Source organism: Mauremys mutica, chromosome 10 (assembly GCF_020497125.1).
Source record: "Mauremys mutica isolate MM-2020 ecotype Southern chromosome 10, ASM2049712v1, whole genome shotgun sequence".
Taxonomy (NCBI): Eukaryota; Metazoa; Chordata; order Testudines; family Geoemydidae; genus Mauremys; species Mauremys mutica.
The window spans coordinates 61,241,557-61,265,134 of record NC_059081.1 but is presented as its reverse complement, the minus strand read 5'-3'; the positions used below and the strand labels follow the sequence as shown (position 1 = coordinate 61,265,134).

At 41.2% G+C, this 23,578-nt stretch overlaps 1 protein-coding gene across 3 annotated transcripts in view; it reads right to left on the bottom strand.

Annotated features, from left to right (window-relative positions):
• The window catches only part of LOC123378379 (disintegrin and metalloproteinase domain-containing protein 23-like), a 242,767-nt gene that overhangs the window by 105,442 nt on the left and 113,747 nt on the right, over window positions 1-23,578 (bottom strand). For all 3 annotated transcript variants that reach the window (XM_045032070.1, XM_045032074.1, XM_045032071.1), the window contains exons 11-14: window positions 14,040-14,206; window positions 4,507-4,591; window positions 3,882-3,972; window positions 2,100-2,148 (exon numbers count right to left, since the gene is read on the bottom strand). In XM_045032070.1, the coding sequence (XP_044888005.1) occupies window positions 2,100-2,148; window positions 3,882-3,972; window positions 4,507-4,591; window positions 14,040-14,206 (392 nt within the window). The remainder of the gene's footprint in view (window positions 1-2,099; window positions 2,149-3,881; window positions 3,973-4,506; window positions 4,592-14,039; window positions 14,207-23,578) is intronic.

The window sequence follows — 23,578 nt, the reverse complement described above, 5'->3', positions numbered from 1 at the left end:
GCTTCACTAACTAGGTGCTACACAACTTCAAATTTGGGAGGAAAGATAGATAAGCCAGACAGTGCTCACATCGAAGTGACCAATGACTGAGTAGTTACAGCTGAAGAAACTATGCTCACACTATAGTATGGTAGCTGTAGGATCTAGCACCTACAAGGCATGCTTAGGTTGTGACAGAAGAGTCTACCAGGATCAAAGATGAGACATTAGGCCCCAGTTTCACAAGCAGTTGATTAGAAAAGGACAATTTAACAAAACCTGGCAGCTCCTAAGCTCCATTTTAGAAAAAAAGAATTAGGCAGGCCTGTTCCACCAAGGAGGAAACCCTGCTCATACCCAGATATGCTTCCCTCTCAGATTTTACTAACACTCACCAATCATTTAGCTAGAAATTGAAAAGAAAAAAACCCGTCCACCTTGAGAGCAAAACCATAAGTATTTGGTGTTGTTGCCACTATATCTATCTATTTATCTAAAGGTGGGATCTCGTGCCAGTGCTGACTCAAAATGAAAAAAATAACAGTACAATTTCAAGAGTCAATAACAATATTTTAGAACATCCCCAGAACAAAGGTGTGCAAAAATAATGTTTTGAGTAAGAAATCCTAATTTGTAAAGTGAATATGAAGTAATAAACTAAAAATTAAAGAAGAGTGTCCAGTTAAATTTATCTAAGATGCCTGTTACTTCAAGTGCTGAAATTCTACTGTTTGCTGCATGGATAACATGAGCCTCTAGCTAAAAGAGAGGCCAAAGCAGAGTGCACAGGTTAGGGCTTACTCTATTTAAAATAGTGTGGTAAAACACAATGGGATTATTCTTTTTTAGAAAAGCCACCATGACTTGGGTTGAAAAAGTGCCAATAAAACGTCCCAAGCCAACCCACAAACTTCAGGCATTATATTCCATTGTAGACATTTACCACTGCATGCCATTTTTCACAGATGTAGGTGTAAGCTGGTAACTTTCTTCACCAGTCTGGGGAATTATCAGCCACGCCCAAATCAGTCATTAGCCCTACATCCTGGCTTCATTTATCCAAACAACAAACTAATCTTCCATCTGCGGCTTTCTACCCAGCCACAACTCACAGGACTTCTCATCTACATCTAGAGTATCCCTTCTCTAGCAACTACTGCAGCTTCTCTCTGTAGTTAGCCCCTTTCTCAATCAACCCCCAGTTTCCTGCAGCAATTCATAGGAAACTCCTGTTCCATTTTCAGCTGCATCTGATTAGTGAACAGGGATGACTGGACCCAGGCCTCTGGCCCTTAAAGGGACAGACCACCCTATTATAGTACAGATATTAGCAATGGTATCCCGGCAAAACTCCAGTTTGGATTATACATTCTGCTTACCTAAATTCCCACTGCAGCTTCAATTGGAAAAGTTATTTTCTTACTACTTATCCTAAACTATTGTGTAGTATTATTGTATTCTGTTAAATACCTATTTTGTTCCATCCCAAAAGTGACTGCACTTCAGTAGTCGGTACAGTGATTCCTATATATAGTTTAATATATTTACAAAAATGTTGGCATCCTTTTGGTATGAAAGAGATATACAAAGGCAATTTTAACTACTGTCAGGAAAACTAATAAAAACTGGACATACCAAAACAGTCAGTACAAATTCTCAGATTTTTTCTCTTCAGAAAGTTTGGGTTGAAGTAGCTCAGCTATGAAATCTGGTCTTGCAACATTTAGTCTTTGTTCCCTTCCATTCTGTCATTCTACACAGCAGGCGTTAGTGCTGTAATATCTGCCTGTTCTCGCATAGCTAGAGATTTGGTGTCTCTTCTCTTATAGGGAAACTGAGCAAGGGAAGTCTGGGCTGAAAGACCTATGAGCTCCCCCATGAACTCCACTCTAAAAATATAAGCTAGAATCAAAACATCCCATGTTACGAGTCAATGTTATCTTCCTTAATTTTTGTATGTTTGAGTTGTTCAGCACAAATGTTTGTCCACACTGCTAATGTACTAGTTTTTCATCTAGTGCTGAAACAAATTTATAATGCTCAACAAATAAATACTTATGTCACAATGTGCACTCTGATCTCATCTCCAAAGCCCTCAGTTACTGATTATTACAGCATACCCTGTTTCCTCCATGATGCAGCCACCCCAGGATTCTATGCAGTCACATTCTTCTCAGACAAAACCAAACATACAAAAGAAAGAAGGAAATTTGTTATAAATATACTGGCAGCAAAAATAAAACTTTTTATATAAAGAAGATTTTAATTAATATATATGGCGGTCAGATGGCTGTTTATCATAACAGAAGCTAGCCTTAAAACTGGAATGTCCTTGTCCATATTATTTTTGTTCCATTTGCTTTGAATTATTATTAACAACATCCCAATCCATCAATCAACTTATGTTCATTGAATATAGAGCAGAAAGTGGTTGAATGAAAGGGGTTTATACTAGCTACATCATCTAAGTCAACAATGACTTATTTGTTAATTGATTAACATTACTCCTGTATTTTTAAAGTAAAAAATACAATCTTACAATCTGTAAGACAAGAATTATATAGCGTGGACAAGAATCTGTTAAAAAGAAATACTGTATTCTGGATACCTCTGCAAACATTCAGTATTTCTGAACACAGAATAACCACATGTCATTTGGTAGGATTTGCTTCTTTTCTAGCCATGTTATTTACACCTTGGTCAGTTTTCCATTGTTAGGCTATTGCATCTATCTGCTGGGTAATGCTACTAATGCTTGCATTTCTACCACCACTTTCAAAAATTATGTTGAGACTCAATTTACTTGCTACTCTTTGCAAGACATACCTAAAACAAGGATACAATTTCTTGATTTTTTTTTAAAGGAAGGAGTACTAACCCACCCCAACAATGAGAGGAAAGTTGCTTCTGACTAGATTCTACTGCTTTTTGAAGAATTTGATGACATCTCTACTACACAACATATATCAATAGTTATCACACAACAGTACTGGAGACAGAATAGGAAATAACTGTGCTAAGTAAAAGGAAATAATGCTGTATCTCAGATACATAGTATGGTAACTGCTAATTAATTGTGACCACATAATAGTGAAAGGAATACTGCTTTGACAAATATTTTGTCTTGGATCAGAGAAACTTGGACAAGCATGTCTGAGATACTCAAAATTGGGGCCTCATCCTGGACTCCTTGGGTCAAATTCAGAAGTGATACATAAGGTGATGAAAGTTAGATACTCAGAGCCAAATCCAAAGCCCACTGAAGTCAATGGAAAAACTCCAAATGGAAAATGGAAGTCAATGGGCTTTGGATCAGGCTCCCCTAGAAGTACTTACACCCACTCTACTCATGTGCTATAGTGTTTAAGTTGGGGTAATTCACCTGCTGTGGAGCAGAGATGTAAAAAAGATGCGAGTTAAACTACCATTATCCAACATTAATTTATATTTTCTTGCAGCTTCTTGGAGTTTAAGTTAGACTCCTTTGCACACAGATTCCATATGACTTAATTACATCTATTCTACTTAAGTTATAGGTAAGGGAGTCTGAGTGCAAGAGGGGCGGAGGTCTAAGTTAGCATAACAGGTTCTAAGTTACACCACTGTACACATCAATTACGAATTTGATCCCTGGACTCAGACAAAAGCATCACTGAAGTCACTGAGAGTGATGATTGTAAAATGAGTGCAAAGCCGGGTCGTGATTTATTTGGCCTTGATTTGGCTATACTCAAGTTTTGGTTCTTATTGTAATTCTCCAGTGTATAACAAAATCAATTGCTGTATGTTGTTTATAGTTATGTTGATGTACATTTGTATGTAACCACACACTTTACAAAAAGCTTGTATGTTCAGCAAAAGAGGAGGACAGAAGAAGGTCAATGCCTAATGACAGTACATACTCGGTTTCCTGGTTGCTGGCTCCCATTGTATTCCCAGGTTCTGAGCCAAACTTTGTGATAATTCCTGTGCCATAGCCAATGGGAGGGCATACTGTTTTTAGAGGGGAGGATAACAGTAAAAATAGTACACAGTTAGTTATTGCAAATTATATTGCAACACTTCATTCTGGTTTACTACTAATTCAGTACCATATACAGTAATTTTATCAAACCCATGTGTGACTGCATGCATACAGCAAAGAAACAAAGGCCAGAGAAGCTGGTAACTGCCTTTAACAAGCAGTCAATCTGGTCCAATCAGTACCTTTCACAATGAAAATACCAATTTTTCAAAGCAAACTAATTAGCATGATATACACATTGGTCCAAATTCTCCTCCCAGTTATGCTGGTGGAACCCCATTATTGTCAACGGGGTTCCACTGGCTAACTAAGAGAAGAATTTATGTACAGGGCAAAGGTTTTGGGTAGCACAGATAGATCCATGTCATTACAATGGATTTTCAACAGCGTTGTTGCGTTTTTGGTAGTATTGTCAGAGGCTAAAACAAAGTGCCAAAAATAAGGATTGGTGTATTCCTAAAGAGGAAATTGTACATTTAAAACATTTTAAGAGAAAGAGTTACCTCATTCACTCCAACTCCTCTGGTCACAGAACAAACCCCTCCGAAGTAACTCAAGCTGCTCCTCTTGTAGTGGAATGTCACATTCCTTAAGAACATAAATAAATTAATTAAATAAATAAAATTAAATAAAATATACATAGGATGTTGAACGGGAAATTTAATGCAGTAAACTTGAATAGAACACCCATTCAGTCATCTAAAAGATCAAATTCCCACATAACAATATATGTTGTGTGCATTAGTATTCATTTAATATCTATTCATTTAGAGACAAATTCTCAATGGTAACTGATTCACTTTTAAAATGGAACACATCAAAAGAGTGAACTAGATGAAACTTGCAACAAGGAGACACTTATTTTGTAGGTTTAGCCCCACCCTCAACCTGCAAACAAAAATCAGAAAGTGCAAATATATCAGATGTTCTTAAAAGAAAAAAATGATGCCATTTTCATGAGAAAACAAAAACAGTGAAAATGTTCCAGTTTATTGTAAGTTGTCAAGAAAGAATTTCTGCAGTAAAATATATGTAATCAGTTTAGCACACCTCCATTGTGATGTTCTTAAATTAAAATCATGATACTAATTCATTATATTTTACTTTGACTCATTTTATTTCAACCTATTTAAAATTTGTATAGAATTCAGTACTTTTCCTGTAGATGTATTCTGCCATTTTTAATCTAGGCCTACATCCACCTCATGTAATCAGTTTTTTGCTACATAACAAATGCTACTGTACCATGTAATGACATTCTCTAAATAGATTCTTTTTTGTAGAGTGGCTAATACCCCATAGAAATAAACTGTATGGTTTTATAAAGAATCTTACAACTATTATGGATAATAATGGAGCCACACCTCCAAGGGGCCCTGAGCTTCAAAAATTATTCTTCTCCTATAGGGGAATTTCTTGCCCCGCGTTCTTGTTAAACCCCCCTCAAAACAATGACATTCCAGCCACAGAGGAGGAACTCTGAAGGCCAGGACCTTATGGCATTTGGGTTCTAAGGAACAATGTTATGCACAGTCCTTCGCTGATGTCTCAACAGATTTCTTCTCCAAATGAATGAAAGGAAGCTAGGATGCAACAGAAAGGGCTGTGCAACCTGAAGACGGCTACCCAACTGACAGCTCTACAAACAGTGACAAGTGAAAGGGACTCAATGGCCTGGAAAACCTCACCCACACGATAATCAATTTAGATGAGGGACAAGAGAGCCTCCCCTCACCACTACCACCACCACCAAATAAAGCCATAGTATCCATTGCTGGACCTTTCCTTCTCTTCCCCACCCCTGGCATTACCACAACCCTATGATTAGAAGGCTAGATTTTGGAGCACATTTCTACATTTTGGAGAAGATCTTGCAGCCGCCAGATTGTGGAATCTTGTGAACCTTAGTCAAAGTAAATTACAGTTACAACAGTGGATGCTAGATGTACTAGATCTTGCTAATCCAAACAGGAATGTCAAATTTTGTAACATTAAACATCTTTGGATCTGATTAGTACTTGGACAGATGACCCTTTTAATATATTTCATTTTCCAGTTTTGCTGACTGTCTAATAACAATAACTACTCATAACGGATTTCTTTGTAAATAAGCTTTATTTTGAATGATTTTATATAAAGTACAGTACTTGATGCCTTGACTTGAAGCATAATGGTAATGCTCTACAATACTATATTAGAGACCTGAAAATGATTAATTTTCCTGTTACCTTGCTCAATGACTTCAACAATAAAAAAAAAATCAAGCAGCCTGCTGCCACACTGCCATGAGTTGGGATCTTATCAGAAGTCACAAGCTAAGACCAGACCTAGCTGGTTCTTAGATAGACTTAAAAAGGAAAAATGAATCTGAAAAAACATGGTATCTTCAGTGCAGCAGACTGCAGCCATTATTTCATCTCCTATGGAACCTCATCCTTCAGTTCCAATTACACTGCTACCATCAGTTTTTCTATTATATTTCACATTTAATTGTCTTTTAAGGGATATTATATAAACACAGATGAACGTAATCTGGAAGTTCAATTGCACGTCAGTAAATTCAGATGAGTCTCACGGGACCCCTAACCCAACCCTCTTTTGTGTACGTACTTTACAATTTAAAGTGTCTTTATTTCATGACCACACAGAATTAAAAGATACAGCGAGCAGCGGCACGGGAGGCAGCAAACAGGGCTGCTAACAGGGGAGTTTGAGTGGGAGTTTGCAGGGGGAGGCGGAAGGGGGCGGCACCGTGTCCCCTGTGTTTCCCTAGGTACAAGCACCGAGCGAGGCTGAGACAGCAGCAGCCATGAGCCAAGCCGCGGAGGATACACCGAGGATGAGAGCATGCAGCAGCTGCGGTATGTACCTGGTTCTAGCGGGGGACCCAGAGCAGTACTATATATGCATGAAGTGCCGCCTAATAGAGCTGCTGGAGGAAAAGATCCAGGGCCTAGAGCTGCAGGTAGAAACCCTGATAGAGAATAGAAGGGGGTTCGAGCAGCTGATGGAGCAATGGCAAACAGTAACTGAAGGGGAACGCCAAGGGGCACAGGGGGGAGCAGGGGCTAAGGCCAACGAGGGGGGACCGCCAGACGAGGACGATGGGCGGTGGAAGCATGTGACCATGAGAAGCAGGCCGAGGAAAAGGAGAGCCAGTGAGGGGGAAATAGAGCTAAGGAACAGGTTTGAAGGTCTGGAGAATGAGGAAGGGGTACAGCAGGTGGTAGCTGACGGTGGGAGGCCAAGGAAAAAGAGACGAGCGGCCAGTCCCATAGAAAGAGGGGAGGAGTCTATGGAGACAGCACCAAGTTTGGGCCCAGGGAGGATGCAGGATGGCTTAAGGGGAACCATAAGGGATGATAGGAATGGAAGGAGCGTGCGACGAGGGGGGACCGGGGATAGGTTAGAGGACCACACTATCCCCAGGCAAAGGCAGGTCTACGTGATTGGGGATTCCATACTGAGAAGGTTGGACAGGCCTGTGACCAGGGCAAACCGGAGAACAGAAGGGTGTGCTGTCTACGGGCGCTAAAATACGGGATGTGGACCTGAGGTTGAAAAGGATCCTAAGAGGAGCAGGTAAGAAGCCTTTGGTCATCCTTCATGTGGGAACGAATGACACTGCTAGATTCTCGCTAGACAGGATCAAGGGAGACTATGCCAGGTTGGGTAAGACGCTCAAGGAAATTGAGGCTCAGGTGATCTTCAGTGGGATCCTACCTGTCCCTAGGGAAGGGCGCCAAAGGGGTGAGAGAATCGTGACGATTAACAGTTGGCTGAGGGAGTGGTGTTACAAGGAGGGCTTTGGGATGTATGGGCACTGGGAGGCTTTTGGGGACAGACAACTGTTCTCGCGGGATGGGCTCCACCTAAGTAGGGAAGGAAGTAGACTTCTAGGAGGGAGGCTGGCTCATCTGATTAAAAGAGCTTTAAACTAGACACTGAGGGGAGACGGTTGGGAGAGGTCCTGGTGCTCTCCACGCCAAATTTATACATTGGGAGTGAGAACAACAAGATAACAACAGATATAGCTAGAGGGGGACAGGCAGGTGTAAGGAAGAGGGGGGGGACGGATACTAGATCTACAGGTCATGCTGGTAGTACTGTGTCCCTACCGAGTTGGGTGAAAAGAGTGAGAGGAGCCCAACAGCAAAAATTAGGATGTTTGTTCACCAATGCGAGAAGCTTAGGTAATAAAATGGAGGAACTGGAGCTCTTGGTCCGAGAATTGAAACCGGATATCGTAGGAATAACCGAAACATGGTGGAACGGTAGCCATGACTGGAGTACAGGTATGGAAGGGTATGTGCTGTTTAGGAAAGACCGATGCAAAGGTAAAGGTGGGGGAGTAGCATTGTATATCAATAATGAGGTGAAATGTAATGAAATAACTAGCAATGCAATGGATAATACGGAGTCTGTCTGGGCAATGGTCACATTGGGGAAGAAAACTACTAGAGCCTCACCCGGGATAGTGATTGGGGTGTGCTATAGACCGCCGGGATCTAGCCTGGAGACGGATAGAGAGCTCTTTAATGTTTTTAAGGAGGTAAACACTAATAGGAACTGCTTGATCATGGGGGATTTTAACTTCCCGGATATAGATTGGGAAACAAATGCTAGTAATAATAATAGGGCTCAGTTTTTCCTAGACGTGATAGCCGATGAATTCCTTCATCAAGTGGTTGCTGAACCGACGAGGGGGGATGCCATTTTAGATCTGGTTTTGGTGAGTAACGAGGACCTTGTTGAGGAAATAGTTGTAGGGGACAACCTTGGCTCGAGTGATCATGAGCTAATTCGTTTCAAAATAAATGAGAGGATAATCAATATTGCATCTGAGACTAGGGTTTACGATTTCAAAAGGGCGAACTTTACTAAACTAAGGCGACTAGTTAGGGAAGTGGACTGGACTAACATATTTAGGGATCTAAAGGCAGATGACGCCTGGGGTTACTTCAGGTTGAAGTTGCAGGAGATGTCAGAGGCATGCATCCCGAGAAAGGGAAAACGGCTCGTAGGTAGCAGTTTTAGACCGAGCTGGATGAGCAAGCGTCTCAGAGGGGTCATTAAGAAAAAACAGAAAGCGTACCAGGAGTGGAAAATGGGAGGGATCAGCAAAGAAACCTACCTTATTGAGGTCAGAGGGTGTAGGGATGCAGTGAGAAAGGCAAAGCGACGGGTGGAGATGGACCTAGCGAAGGGGATTAAAACCAATAGCAAAAGGTTTTTTAGCCATATAAATAGGAAGAAAACCAAGAAAGAAGAAGTGGGACCGCTTAAAACTTTGAACGGAGTGGAGATTAGGGATAATCTTGGAATGGCACAATATCTGAACGAATATTTTGCCTCGGTCTTCAATGAGGCTAATGAAGGGCTAAGGAATAGTGATAGAGGGACCGATGGGAATGAGGATATGGGGGTAGACATTACGGTATCGGAGGTGGAAACCAAACTTGAACAGCTTAACGAAAGTAAATCGGGGGGTCCGGATAATCTTCACCCTAGAATATTAAGGGAATTAGCGAGTGATATTGCTAGCCCGTTAGCGATGATTTTTAATAAATCTCTAAATTCGGGGATTGTACCGTTGGACTGGAGATTAGCTAATGTAGTTCCTATATTCAAGAAGGGGAAAAAAAGTGACCCGGGTAACTACAGGCCTGTTAGTTTAACATCTGTAGTATGCAAAGTCATGGAAAAAATTTTAAAAGAGAGAGTGGTTACGGAGCAGGAGGCCGATGGCAACTGGGATAGTTTACAGCATGGATTTACGAAAGGTAGATCGTGCCAAACCAACCTGATCTCCTTCTTTGAGAAAGTAACAGATTTTTTAGACAAGGGAAATGCGGTGGATCTAATATATCTGGATTTCAGTAAGGCGTTTGATACGGTACCGCATGAGGAATTACTGGTTAAATTGGAAAAGATGGGGATTGAAATGAAAATCCAAAGGTGGATAAGGAGCTGGTTAAAGGGGAGACTGCAGAGGGTAGTATTGAAGGGGGAACTGTCGGGTTGGAGGGGGGTTACCAGTGGAGTTCCTCAAGGTTCAGTTTTGGGTCCGATTTTATTCAATCTATTTATTGCTGACCTGGGAACCAAGAGTAGGAGTGGGCTGATAAAGTTTGCCGACGACACCAAGTTGGGAGGTATCGCCAATTCGGAAAAGGATCGGGATATCCTCCAGGGAGATTTGGATGACCTTGTAAACTGGAGTATTAGTAACAGGATGAAATTCAATAGTGAGAAGTGTAAGGTTATGCATTTAGGGATGACTAACAAGAATTTTAGTTATAAGCTAGGGACGCACCAGTTGCAAGTAACGGAGGAGGAGAAGGACCTAGGAGTCCTGGTTGATCGTAGGATGACTATGAGCAGGCAATGTGATGTGGCCGTTAAAAAAGCAAATGCGGTCTTGGGATGCATTAGGCGAGGTATTTCTAGTAGGGATAAGGAGGTACTAGTCCCGTTATATAAGGCGTTGGTGAGACCTCATCTGGAGTATTGTGTGCAGTTTTGGTCTCCCATGTTTAAGAAGGATGAATTCAAACTGGAACGGGTACAAAGAAGGGCCACTAGAATGGTCCGAGGAATGGAAGGCCTGTCGTATGAAAGGAGACTTGAGGAGCTTGGTTTGTTTTCCCTAACCAAAAGAAGGATAAGAGGAGATATGATTGCACTCTTTAAATATATCAGAGGCATAAATACCAGGGAAGGAGAGGAATTATTTCAGCTCAGTGCTAATGTGGACACGAGGACAAACGGATATAAATTGTCAGTCAGGAAATTTAGGCTTGAAATTAGACGAAGGTTTCTAACTATCAGGGGAGTGCAATACTGGAACAGCCTACCAAGGGAAACAGTGGGGGCGAAGGACCTCCATGACTTTAAGATTAAGCTAGATAAGTTTATGGAGGAGATGGTATGATAGGATACCGGGCTTAGTCAATAGGTTAATTAAGTGCCACGCTGGTAAATGGTACGTGGGTCAATGATATGATATTCTTAACCTTTTTCCAGAGGGTATGGCTGGAGAGTCTTGCCCGCATGCTCGGGGTTCAGCTGACCGCCATATTTGGGGTCAGGAAGGAATTTTCCTCCAGGGTAGATTGGCTGTGGCCCTGGAGGTTTTTCGCCTTCCTCCGAAGCATGGGGCAGGGGTCGCTTGCTAAAGGAGTGGGGGGATCGGCTTATGTGGCCTGCATCTTGCAGGAGGTCAGACTAGATGATCATATTGGTCCCTTCTGATCTTGAATTCTATGATTTTATGATTCTATGAATATATTAATTCAGCAAGTGACAGTATAATATTTAGAAAGGATGCAATTTCTTTTATAAGTCCATGTAAATAACATTTTGTACAATTACAAATCTTATGAAATCATTCCATGAATATTCTGTTGTAATTCATAAATAGAAGGAGGCAGAGTTATGGAAACTGTGAAACTCTAACAGCTCTGGCTTAATGTTCTATTAAGTTGTTTTTCGTATCGCTGTAACTCTTGTAAGTAAGGTTGCCAACCCTCTAGGATTGTCCTGGAGTCTCCAGGAATTAAAGATTAGTCTTTAATTAAAGATTATGTCATGTGATGAAACCTCCAGGAATACATCCAACCAAAATTGGCAACTCTCAAATCATTTTAATAAGGAAGAGAAAAATCATTGAAGCAAAGGTGGGACATTGAACTACGATGATAAATATTACAAGAGTAATTCTACCCTTAAGATAAAACTCTTGAAACTGAGCTGCACAGCCTCTAATTATAAAAAATGCACACGAAAATGCTTCATAAATAGGAGATTGTTATGAATAATTATGTCATAGATGAAAAACAGATTAGTGTCCATCTTGTTGCAGTGAATACAGTAAATCAACACAAAAAAACAATGGCAATCATGGTATAGAACCATATTCCACTACCAGCAAGATTTTTTTCACATGAATAAAAAAGCCACAATCCTGTAGTCCTTGCACACACAACACTCCCATTAAGGGTGGCCAGGTGCCCGGTTTTCGACCGAAAAGTCTGGTCGAAAAGGGGACATGAGTGTCCAGTCAGATCTACTGACCGGACACACAAAATCCAGTTACTGTGGGTGGAGGAGGCACTGGGTCATTACCCACACTAGCCCCTACTCAGCCAGGGCCGCCTCCTACCTGCGTCAGGCGGCTGCAGCTCCCAGCCCCACAGGTTAGTCCCTCCTGACCTGGGGGGAAGGGGAAATGCAGCAAGTGACGGGGGGAGGGAGAAAGAGAAGAGGATGGGGCGAGGCCTCGAGGGGAAGGGACAGACAGGGGCAGAGCCTCGTGGGAAGAGGCGGGTCAGGAGAGGTTCCAGCACTCCTGCTGGACTGTCCATTTTTTAAATATTACCAAGTTGGCAACCCTAACTCCCATTTAAGTCAAAGAAGATAGGATGTACAATTGTTGCAGGACTGGGCCCTAGTAGACTATGAAAACTATCCCTCCTTGGCACAAAAATGAAGTATACAAGAACTGTGCATATGGAAAATCCTTAAAAGCCTTTGGTCATGGCCGGCTTTAGGGCAATTCCACCAATTCCCAGGAATCGGGCCCCGCGCCTAAGAGGGCCCCACGCCCTCCGCCGAAGTGCCGCCAGAAACAGCGGCAACCAATTGAGCTGCCGCCGAATTGCTGCTGCTATCTTTGGCGGCAGCTCAATCGCTGCCGCTGTCTTCGGCAGCATTTCGGCGGCGGCTCTTTTGAATCGGGCCCCGCACGTCCTAAAGCCGGCTCTGCCTTTGGTTATATCTATGTCCATACTTGCAACAAATGTAATGGTTCCACAGTCATTGTAAAACTAAAAATAAAGGGGGTAAAACTACACACCACTAACCAGACCAATTATCTTGGCTGGATGCTAGGGAGATCAGTAAGTAAGGAGGAGGAATTCACACCATCCCTGCCCAGACTGTAGAGTGGCAGAAAAATTCACTGGAAGCTACTGGCTGGAATAGCTTCTGCACCCCTAGCATTCACCTTCAGTAGATGAGGATAAAATTGAGGACCTGCATACGGACAGATCCCCTACCCTGTCCCCTACAGACTGCTGTACCAGAGAGCCCCTGCAGAGCTGGGTTCTGAACTGCATAATGGATGTGCAACCCTATGAGGCCCCCGCTAAATCCTACTCTTTCCCCCCAGCTATGTGCAGCAAAAACATTGTAGTTTTCTTGCCAGAGGCCTCTCTGTGCCCACAGACATGTAGGTAGGATTTGACCCAAAATGCATAGCTTCTCAGGCCAAATTCATTTCTGGTTTAAGCATGTGCAACTCCATGAGTTCCCATAACTGATTTCAGTGCAGCCATAGGGGTGAATAAAATATGGCCACTGGAACATTCCTGTAGAGGGCACCCTCGGTTCTGCCCTCTCCTGCTACTCACTGGAAGGAGGATGGTATATTGCAGAGCTGATTGACGTCCCAAATCCCCTCAAGGGCATGCTAATAGACATGTTTATTCAATCCTGTAGCTGCACTGAGTTCAACCATAGGCGTATAGCAGCACCATCCTGGACTCTCAAGAATGTCTTTGAGGTCTGCTGGCCCCACCATGGGAACCTCTATGTAAAATAATCTAATGTACAATATAAAAACTATCACATGATCATCAATAGAAAAACATTCAGGAGACTAGTGGGCTCTGTTCCCTGATAAATAAGCTGCATATACAAGTAGGTTTTTTTAAGATAGCAAATTATCAAATCAAACATCTACTCTAATCAAAGATCTAATCAGATCTCATCAAAGATATGGCTAGAGCACACTATGGTAAATGTCTTGGCTCTATTTACAAGTGAATAATACACATTGGTATGCCTGTAATATACCTTGCTGCACACCGTGGACAGGACTATTACTAGATTAAAATACCAGAAACTGGCAAATATAGCCAAAGGCTGGTTGATATGCAGGCAGAGAAGAAGAGAGAGAGGTAGGCTGGCAGACAAGCATACAATCTACATGCATAAAAACTAATGGATTAAACCATCATCTAAGAGTACATACGAGAGCAGGTGTACAGCATCAGCATGTTGTTTGATGTAGTACTGTCGATATTTGGAGAAGTCATGAAGCATCTGCAGAGGGTCAGGGCGAATATTAATACGATCCCTGTCTGTCCAGGTTTCCACAGCAACCAAAACCACCCTGGTGTTCAGCTGTTCCTTGTATATCTGGGGATAGAGACAGGACAGACACAGGAGTAGAACACTGGGTCAGACATGCACAGTTAGCCAGTCAGAGTCAGCAGAAGGACAAGGAGGATAAAGAAAGAGGGAAACATGGGGAAATAGTTAGCTGATATGCCTAAAAATCTATAATCTGCTAATCTGATTTTATTAAATCTTGATGACAAAATCCATTTTCCAAATTCCAATTTTGACCTCCTATTTTTCCCCTTTACTGTTTCTCATGTCTGAACATTTTAGTAACTGATCACTACACAGGAATATCTACATTTCCCCATAGAAATTTCCTAAAGATACACCAATTGATCTCAATTACCAAGGAAGAGGTCACACCAATACTCAATCAACCTGAAGGAAAGTAGTGCTGTTTTCTCCAAAACAGTTCTACAAAAACTTTTTAATTCACATATATAGTTTGATTCTCATTTACACTAAGACCACTTCACTCCCACTTTAATTCCTCTTTACACTGCGAGAGTGGTATAAATACTATTTACACCAACTTTAAGGGCCACCTTGTCCTATCAGAGCAGGGTAAATGGGTGTAAGTGTAAATGAGAATCAGGTCCTAAACATTATTAACACAACTTTAAGATATAAGTAATCTTTGTTCACAAAGGTTTATTTCAGTGATAGAATAAATGTTCTCTATAATTCACAGTTTAATGTACTATATTTTCTATAACATATTCAAGACTTGCAAGTTTGCAAAGGACCTTATATACCTCATTCATATTTGTTTGTCTGCAATTAGAAAGCATGGCCAAGGTGACACATGAAGAGAACCATAGAATATCTGGGTTTGAAGGGACCTCAGGAGATCATCTAGTCCAACCCCCTGCTCAAAGCAAGACCAATCCCCAGACAGATTTTTGTCCCAGATCCCTAAGTGGCCCCCTCAAGGATTGAACTCACAACCCTGGGTTTAAGCAGGCCAGTGCTCAAACCACTGAGCTATCACTACCCAGATAGAATCAGCAATGTTTTAAGCAATTGATTTTTAATTCATATGGCATCCAAACAGTTACCAAAGAGCATCTCCAAGAGTCACCATATTTTTTTTACAAATACACTTTTTTTTCATCAAATTATGACTAGAATGTCCAATATAACGTATAACTATGCTACCAACTGAGATACGATGGGTGCAGCCACTGAAAAAATCAACAATCACATTAGCCCTTTTGTTAGAACATCAGCCAGTTTATGCCTAAAAGGAGTCAGCAGGCAACACACAGGTTGGAAAACAGGCAATAAGCATAGGGATAGGAGAGATCAACCAGACAAGTTTAATTTTATCCAGAAAAGATTTGAAAGAAGGAATTGCATATCAAGAAAAGTCTTGTGATAATGTGTTCTTTCTAAAGGAGTCAAGTTCAGAGTATGTGTAATCCATTGTTTGTGAGAGGGTGATTTATAGATTGCCAAAAGCAATATCATGAGATTATGGAAATCCAGTAAGGCCAGATGAATAAAATCTTAGTTGATGTTTGATGGCTGGGAGTTACTTTATTTCCTGAAGCAGACAGATATTGTGAGTAGGTGGAGAGGGGGCATGTAAAGACCTGATACTCTCAAAGTGCTAGTAACCAGTAACACTTCAGCAAGAAACACAGCCATGCCCCCTGGATCCATAGAGGGAATGCAAGGAGGAAACTTTCTGCTACATTTCAGGTTCCTTTTAAAATAAATGGAGACACCACGCTACAGGCCCTTCATGAAAGGAAAAGTGGACAGAGTCTGAATGTTTATGCACCCAGCAGTCGGTGTACACTCTTGCTAAAACCCACTGTGCAAATTATTCCTGCATTGATCAGTGCTAATTTGTAAAGGTGGGAGTGTGCGCATGGCCACTGGCAGCCAGAATAAGGACACAATAGCATTGTTTACTGCAGAATTTGGTCAAAATATTTCTTAAGATACATTCACTGACTTCCCAGACTGAAAAATCATTATTCTGAAATTAACTACAAGCAAAAAGGGAGAAAACCAAGAGAATTAATAAAAACAGAAAGCGATGAGAGATCAAATGAGTTCTATCAAGCACAGTAAAAATACCAAGTGGAAAAAAAGACCAGAAAATTTTAAGAAAATATAGAGTCTGTGTCTTTTTAGAACTCATCCTACGAAAATTTATTATAGTACAATATATTTTACAGACAGATTAAGCTAGTCATACCCTGCTTGCTCAATCAGAGCCCATATTGAGGTGGCAGGGATGTTTTGGAAGGGTTCTTCATCAGCAGGAGTTCCCAGAGGCTTTCTAGCTGATTTAGCTAGAATTCCTATGAAAGCTAGGGGGAATCAATGCTAGTGCAAGGGCTGCAGCAATCTTTAGCATGATGCAGAATGAGCTTTCCCTACGTCAGCTTAATTCTACTGCCCAGTGTGGAAGAGGATGGTGGAACGCTGGTCCTAATTATCCCTGCATTTGGGGGATCTAACAATGCCAGTAGGTGCTTAGTCCTTGACATCAGAGGATGACATTCATCTATGGTGCACAGGCCCAGCAAAACATCCTTCCTCCATATCACTTAAGACCAGTATTAGGGTTTAGTGGAGGAGTCACAGAGCAAGTGGTTATGCAAGGATGTCTATGCATGCCTGCATGCTGAAAAAAGAATCTTTGTACCATCCTATACAAGCTGGCACAAATGGCTATCCTGAGGGTGGGCTGGAGTCAGGCCAAAAAAGGGGTAGCTCAGATGGCGCCAACATCCTTCACAAGTAACTCTCACATAGGCACAGAGCTAGCTACAATGTTAACCTGGAAGGAATTCTGAGATTGTCTTGGGTTGAACTGTATCTGCCTCTGTCCTTTGTTTTCCTATCTAGTTACTACTGTATATTTAATCTTTCTGTACCTCTTGTTTGGGGATGTGTAATATAATAAGGCAGAAATAGTCCATATTTTCTAATGATTGCTCTGATACGACTCTCTCTGAAACTATAGGCTGTTTCACATTATTACTGAAAAACATTCCAAAGCACGTCAATATTTTTATGCATTATATTTATATTCACTTAAAAACTATGCAATGTACTTCATGACATTTTATGTACAATATATTAAACAAATAAAGAAAAAGATTAGGTGGTATTTCCTCCACGCTATCATGGACTGAACTGCACCACACAATACCACTGATTTCAGTGGATTTTCAAGGAAAGAAGAGTGTGACTCAGAGTCTTGCTAACAATTGTATTCGTAGCTTTATTTACCAACCTCAAAGAACTGAATTAACTGGTGGGAAAAATAAAAAAAGAAGAAATATAAAGTGCACAAAACAATCCTAACATATATGCCACAAATATAATTCATCACATTTCTTCACTGTAAATAAATTATAGCTGAATGTGTTGGGATATATATATTTATCAATCTACATTGTGATTCATATATCCATGTAATATGTTATATGTCATTGAGGCCTGGTATGAATGACATGTGCTGGGGGGGGTCGGCTTATAAATGAACTGGCTTATGATTGAGTATATACGACACACACACACATTGTGATTAATATATCCATATAATGTGTTTAGGTCATTGAGGCATAGTATGGATCATGCATGCTTGACATGAATACGTGCATTGCATGTTGGCAACCGAAGCAAGAACTTAAGGTCAAGGACTATTAGAACTATTTGAGCAAAAGCAAATAGTGCAAAAACCTGCTCTTATTATGTGCTGAGAAAAATACGGAAAATCAGCAGAAAAGGAAACAACACCAGCTAGACTGATATAAAATTGTATGAGAATTGGAGGAAATGGCATGCCTTGGATCATGGCGGCCCGCCCAGGATTGTCCCTTTGTATCAATAGAAGGCCTAGTAAACAAAGGCAAAGAATTGATGACGTGACGGAATGGACTATAAATGGTTGCCTATAATTTCTGCAAATTGGAGTCATTTATTGATCCAGAGTCCCGTGTGGATGTAGAAGTGGTTTTCGCTGGCTCCCCACATCTTATGATCGGAAGGAATCTTGACTGGCCATCAGGACCATTCTGATCTTTGGACTCTGGTGTAGTATGTTTGGAGTGTGAATGTGTAGTGAGTAAGGTTTGTTTTGTAATCAATAAAGAGCATTTAGAGTATTATATACCAATACTGTGTCCAGTATCTGCCTGCTCCCCATCCTGTAGGGAGACTTCTACTGCGGATCTAACATGCGGTGGAGAATGCGGAGGGGGGAGAGATATTAAGGAGTGCCAGATTTCGAGATGGATTTTACACTGTTGCAGGAGTACTTATTTAAGACTAATAAAAGGTGGCTCCTTGTTTGTGAAATTTGTGAGAAAAAAAACATGTGGAGAGATACCACGTGGCGTTACTGTAATAATGTTTAAAACACTGTTTAAGAAAAGAAGTAACGGGGTGGAAGAGGAAACCCAGTGGACTAAAGTTAAAACCCCTTTTGTTAGAGAAGGAGATTATTGCATTTGGGACGTGCTCTTGGATGGAAGGTGCAGTGGAACCGGATGTAATAGTTGATATCTTAGAAAACATGTTTGAGAAATATGTACAACTATTCACACCTAATGTCAGTAAAAAGCAAATAGCCATGGTATCGGGCTGTTGTGGCAAGCTGTAAAAAAGGCAATTGCATGTAAGGGAGAAGTCTGTGCAGAGTTACAAACATTACAAGAGAATTTTAAAACTTGCCAGAAAAATTTGGAACGGGAAGTGAGGCAGGCACAGATAATGCAAACTCAATTAGAACAAATGGGGAAACAAAATAGGGAACTGGAGAACAGAATGATGGATTGGGAAAAGATTAAAGCAGACAAAGATAAATTAGGCCATCAAGTGATAGGAATGAAACAGTTAATTCGAGATTTGACTAAGGAAAAGGAAGAGGAGATCGCAAGCGTTTCTCACAGGTGGTGCCAGAAAACTATAGCAGCATTGAAAAAGCAAGTGAAAATATAAGAGCTGCAAGTTGTGGCTGTGTGTCAAAAAGAGAGAGATTTGGATTTGGATTCCAATGATATTTGGTATGGAGAGGATCTGCGAGGGGGTCAAGAGAAAAGGGAATCTGACCAACCTCGAGAAGGGCCTTATACAAAGTTGAGGGAAGAAATAAGAAACAGTCCAGGAGAGCCTAAGCCAGAAATGTCTGAAGCAGTGATAGAATGGAGATCAACCATTAAGGATGCAGCGGGGGAGATACAGTCAGAGGAGACATAAATAATTTGTGCAAGTTCATCAGACTAATAGTTGATGGTAAAGTCATTAGACCCAGTGAATATGAAAAATTTAGCTACATGGCTAGTACAGTGGGCAGAATTAGGAGGAACAGAGAATTTAAATATGAGTGAATCTTATAGGTTAATCAGGGCAGCTACCACTGGAGAGATTAGACAGGAAGTAGATCGAGTGAAAAATGCTTTGGACAGGCAGCCAGAAGCACACCAACTGATATCACGATTTATTATGCTGTTAGGAAAAGAAATACATCAAAGACCCATGGAGGTGTTAACCAGTGCAGATTACGTGAAGCCTGGAGATTCACCCAGGGATTACCTGTTAAGGAGAATAATGTTGGGATTATTGACTGGAGAAATAAACTGGTGACTAATCCCAGGGCGGAGGTCGCCAGATTTGTCACAGCTGATTCTTTGATGGCAGTTGATTTGAATCGGAGGGAATTTTGGAATTATGTGTTTGAAGGACTGGACAGAAAAGTATTAGAGATGTCTACTAATTTGGTGAACCAAGCAGCTCAGGATGAGGGGTTTACTGTTATGGATTCACTGGAGCACTGGACAGTATGCCAACAAATGATGACGGGGGAAGCCAGATAGAAGAATTGAAACCCAAAGTACCTTTTTGTTGAAGCAATAACATATTCAAATGAGAGTGCTTATAGATCAAGATACTGTGAGAGAGGAAGAAACCGTGATAAAGGACAAAACACCCCATCCCAAGGAGGTAGAGGGTGGAATAATCAAAATGAGCTCCAGAAGGGAGTAGATGTGATTTGGAATATCGCTTAGAGGTATTTGAAATTGAGGGGAGTAGATATGGATAAGTGGAATGGGAGACATGCTGATGAATTGATCAAAGAACTGCAAAGGATGGAAGAAGAAATACTTAAGGAGCAGAAAAAGGTTGCAGCTATGCAAGCTGAGGGTTCAGAGAAACCTGCTCTATAGGGAAGCCCCGATCACAAGTTGCTCCCCAAGGGTCCTCAGGAGTGGGAGATGGTAACTAGATTAAGATGGGATTCAAATGGGAGGCCTAGGACAACTGTCATTGTGGGAGATAATAGACCCAAAGATGCCCTATTGGATAGCGGGGCTGGTGTAAATATTGTAAATAGAAGTTGTGATTTGACTCGATACGTGTCAGAGATCATTACAGCAGCCTCCTTTATTGGGGAAGGAGCGACAGGAAAAATGTATCATTCAGTAGAAATTGCTATACCCAGAGAGAGAGTGGGGGATTTTGGTTCTAAAGAACAAATGCTTCAGATAGATCAGGAGGCTGAGCCAGTAATTTTGGGGACTCCTTTTTTGAAGAGGAATCAGGTAGTTTTGGATTTAACTATGGAGTTCTGTGGCGTGTGCCCAGCTGGACAGAAAGCATCCTGACAGCAGGGTACATTGCAAGAATATGTGCTGCAGAAGCAGTGGAGCAGATTATACGGGATCAACAGGATGTGTGGGTAAAGGAGTTTCCCAATGTATGAATTAAGAATAAAGCAGAATGTGTTAAAATCGAAGCATGTATTAAAATTGTGGGGGACAAAGTGCCACCACAGAGACAATATAATTATCCTGTGCAAGCAGAGGCAGGAATTGAGCAAATAATTGAATTATTAGAACAACAGGGAGTGATTAAAAAGAGGAATTCCTCATACAAATAGCCCAATTTGGCCCATATTAAAAGTCTCAGGAGACTGGAGATTGACAGTGGATTTTAGACATATTAATAGAGCTACTCCCAGTATGGCACCAATAGCAGCAGATCTATCTCAAGTGATGGGAAGAATACAGGAGGCCCCTAAATGGTTCTCTCTCATAGATTTGGCAAATTGTTTTTGCCATCCCATTGCATCTCGATTCTTGGGCCCACTTTGTGTTTACTTTTAAGGTACAACAGTATTTATTTAAAAGAATTCCCCAGGACCTACACTGCGCTCTGGCTATTGCGCACCAACAAGTGGTGTGAACGCTGAATCAATTATCCAAAGAGGATAGGGAGAATGTCACCTCACATGTAGAAGACATATTAGTGTGGGGGGGACGACACTGAAGAGGAGGTGACTGAGCAGATTAAAAAAGTGTTGAGACTCATCCAGGAAACGGGTTTCAAGGCTAATAAAGAGAAAGCCCAACTAGTGCAGAGGAGAGTGAATTATTTGGGGGTGATCCTAGGGGAACAAGGAATTCAGGTAAATCAACAAAAGGTGAAATCATTAATGAATTTACCAAGGCCAGAGGATTCTCATGCGTTGAGGGTGATGTTAGGAGGGTTTAACTATTTAAGGAAACACATCTGGAATTTTGACATTATAACTGGACCCTTGTGGCGTTTACTAAAAAAGAAAGTCGAATGGGAGTGGGGGCCTGAACAAGAAAAAACTCTCTGTCATTTAAAACAAGCCTTGATGCAAGCTCTGGCATTGAAATTCCCAGAGATAAACAAGCCATTTGTGATTAAGCTGGCAGCAACCCAACAGAGTCTAGCAGCAGTATTAATGCAGGAAATTGACACTACGTTTATACCAACAGCATACCAGTCTAGAAGATTAACCCCATACAGAGCAGCAGTTTGGGATCTGTGAAAGAGAATGTTTAGCTGCTGTGTGGGCCATTGAAGCTTTTGGCTTTGACTACTGGCACAGCCACTATTATAATACAAACACCTCACTCTCCCCTGAAGTATATTTTATCAGGGAAACTGCAGCGGAAAGGAGTATCGAATTCCAGGATGGCCCAGTGGACCTTGATGTTAACTATCAGAGATGTTACTTATGAGAATAACAAACAAGCAAGGATGTTACCATATGCCCTTCTGGTGGAAGGAGAGGAGCATGAATGCCCACTTCCAGAAACCGATCCAAAGTTAGTTGAAGCACCCCCAGTAGATGAAGTGTTAAGCCTTGGAGAAAAAGAAGTTTGGTTTACACATGGTAATTCATACCATGAGAGCTCTAAGCAATATACGGGATATGCTGCTGTACAAATTGATGGGGAAACGACTTCTAGTTCTGAGAGTATGATTTCAGCTCAGGGAGCAGGGAGCTATTAGTGATCTGCTTAAACAGAAAAATAATGTTGCAGACTGTCTTTATGTCTATATGGATTCAGACTTTGTGGTACAAGGACTGTTATACTGGATTGGGATTTGGAAAAAGAATAATTGGAAAACAGCTGAGGGGAAAAATTTGGTCCAAAAGGAGGACTGGAAATCTATGATTGGTTGAAAAAACACCCAGGAAAATTAAGAGCAAGACATATTAAAGGTCATCAAAAGCAAGAAGAGAATGAAAAATATTGGAATGATAAAGCGGATGCTTTAGCTAAATGAGCAGCACAGGAACCTTTGGGAGGTATGGTAGTTACTAGATCTCAAGCCATAAAAAAGGAGGTTAAACCTGAGGAAAGATGGGGAAACTGGAATATACAAGGTGGCTATGCGGTGAATAAAAAACCAGACGAGGTAAAGTGGGCACCTCACAAACTTCAAAGAGAAGAGTATCAGAGGGGTAGCCGTGTTAGTCTGGATCTGTAAAAGCAGCAAAGAGTCCTGTGGCACTCTTTGCTGCCTTTCAGAGAGAAGAGATTATTAACCTGTGTCACTCTATGGCCCACCAAGGAATAGAGAATACTCTCTTTAAGGTAAAACAAATTGGAATATGGCCTAAGGTGCGAAAGGGCGTAGAAAACTTTGTTAAAAACTGCAAAAGTTGTGCAGCAGATGGGACTAGACCACTGAAATTGGGACCCTTGTTGCGCCAAAGAATTGTGGGGCCATGGAGTAGAATACAAGTTGATTATATTGATAAATTGCCTAACACCCAAAGGGGGAATCAATATTTATTAGTGATAGTAGATTCCTTTTCTGGATGGATGGAGGAAATTCCCACTAGAAATTATACTGCAGAGACCACTGCCAAAAAGTTGTGGGAACTAGTGTTTAGTAGATACAGAACTCCAAAAGTAACTGATAAAGATAATGGGCCACATTTTGTAGGAGGAGTAATTAAAAGTTTATTAAAAGCTTTAGGAATAAACCACAAAGCTCCTATCAGCCTCAATCATCAGGCACAGCAGAAAGGATGAATCAAACTATTAAACAAGCTCTACACAAAGTAGTTTAAGAAACTGACAAAGATTGGGACGA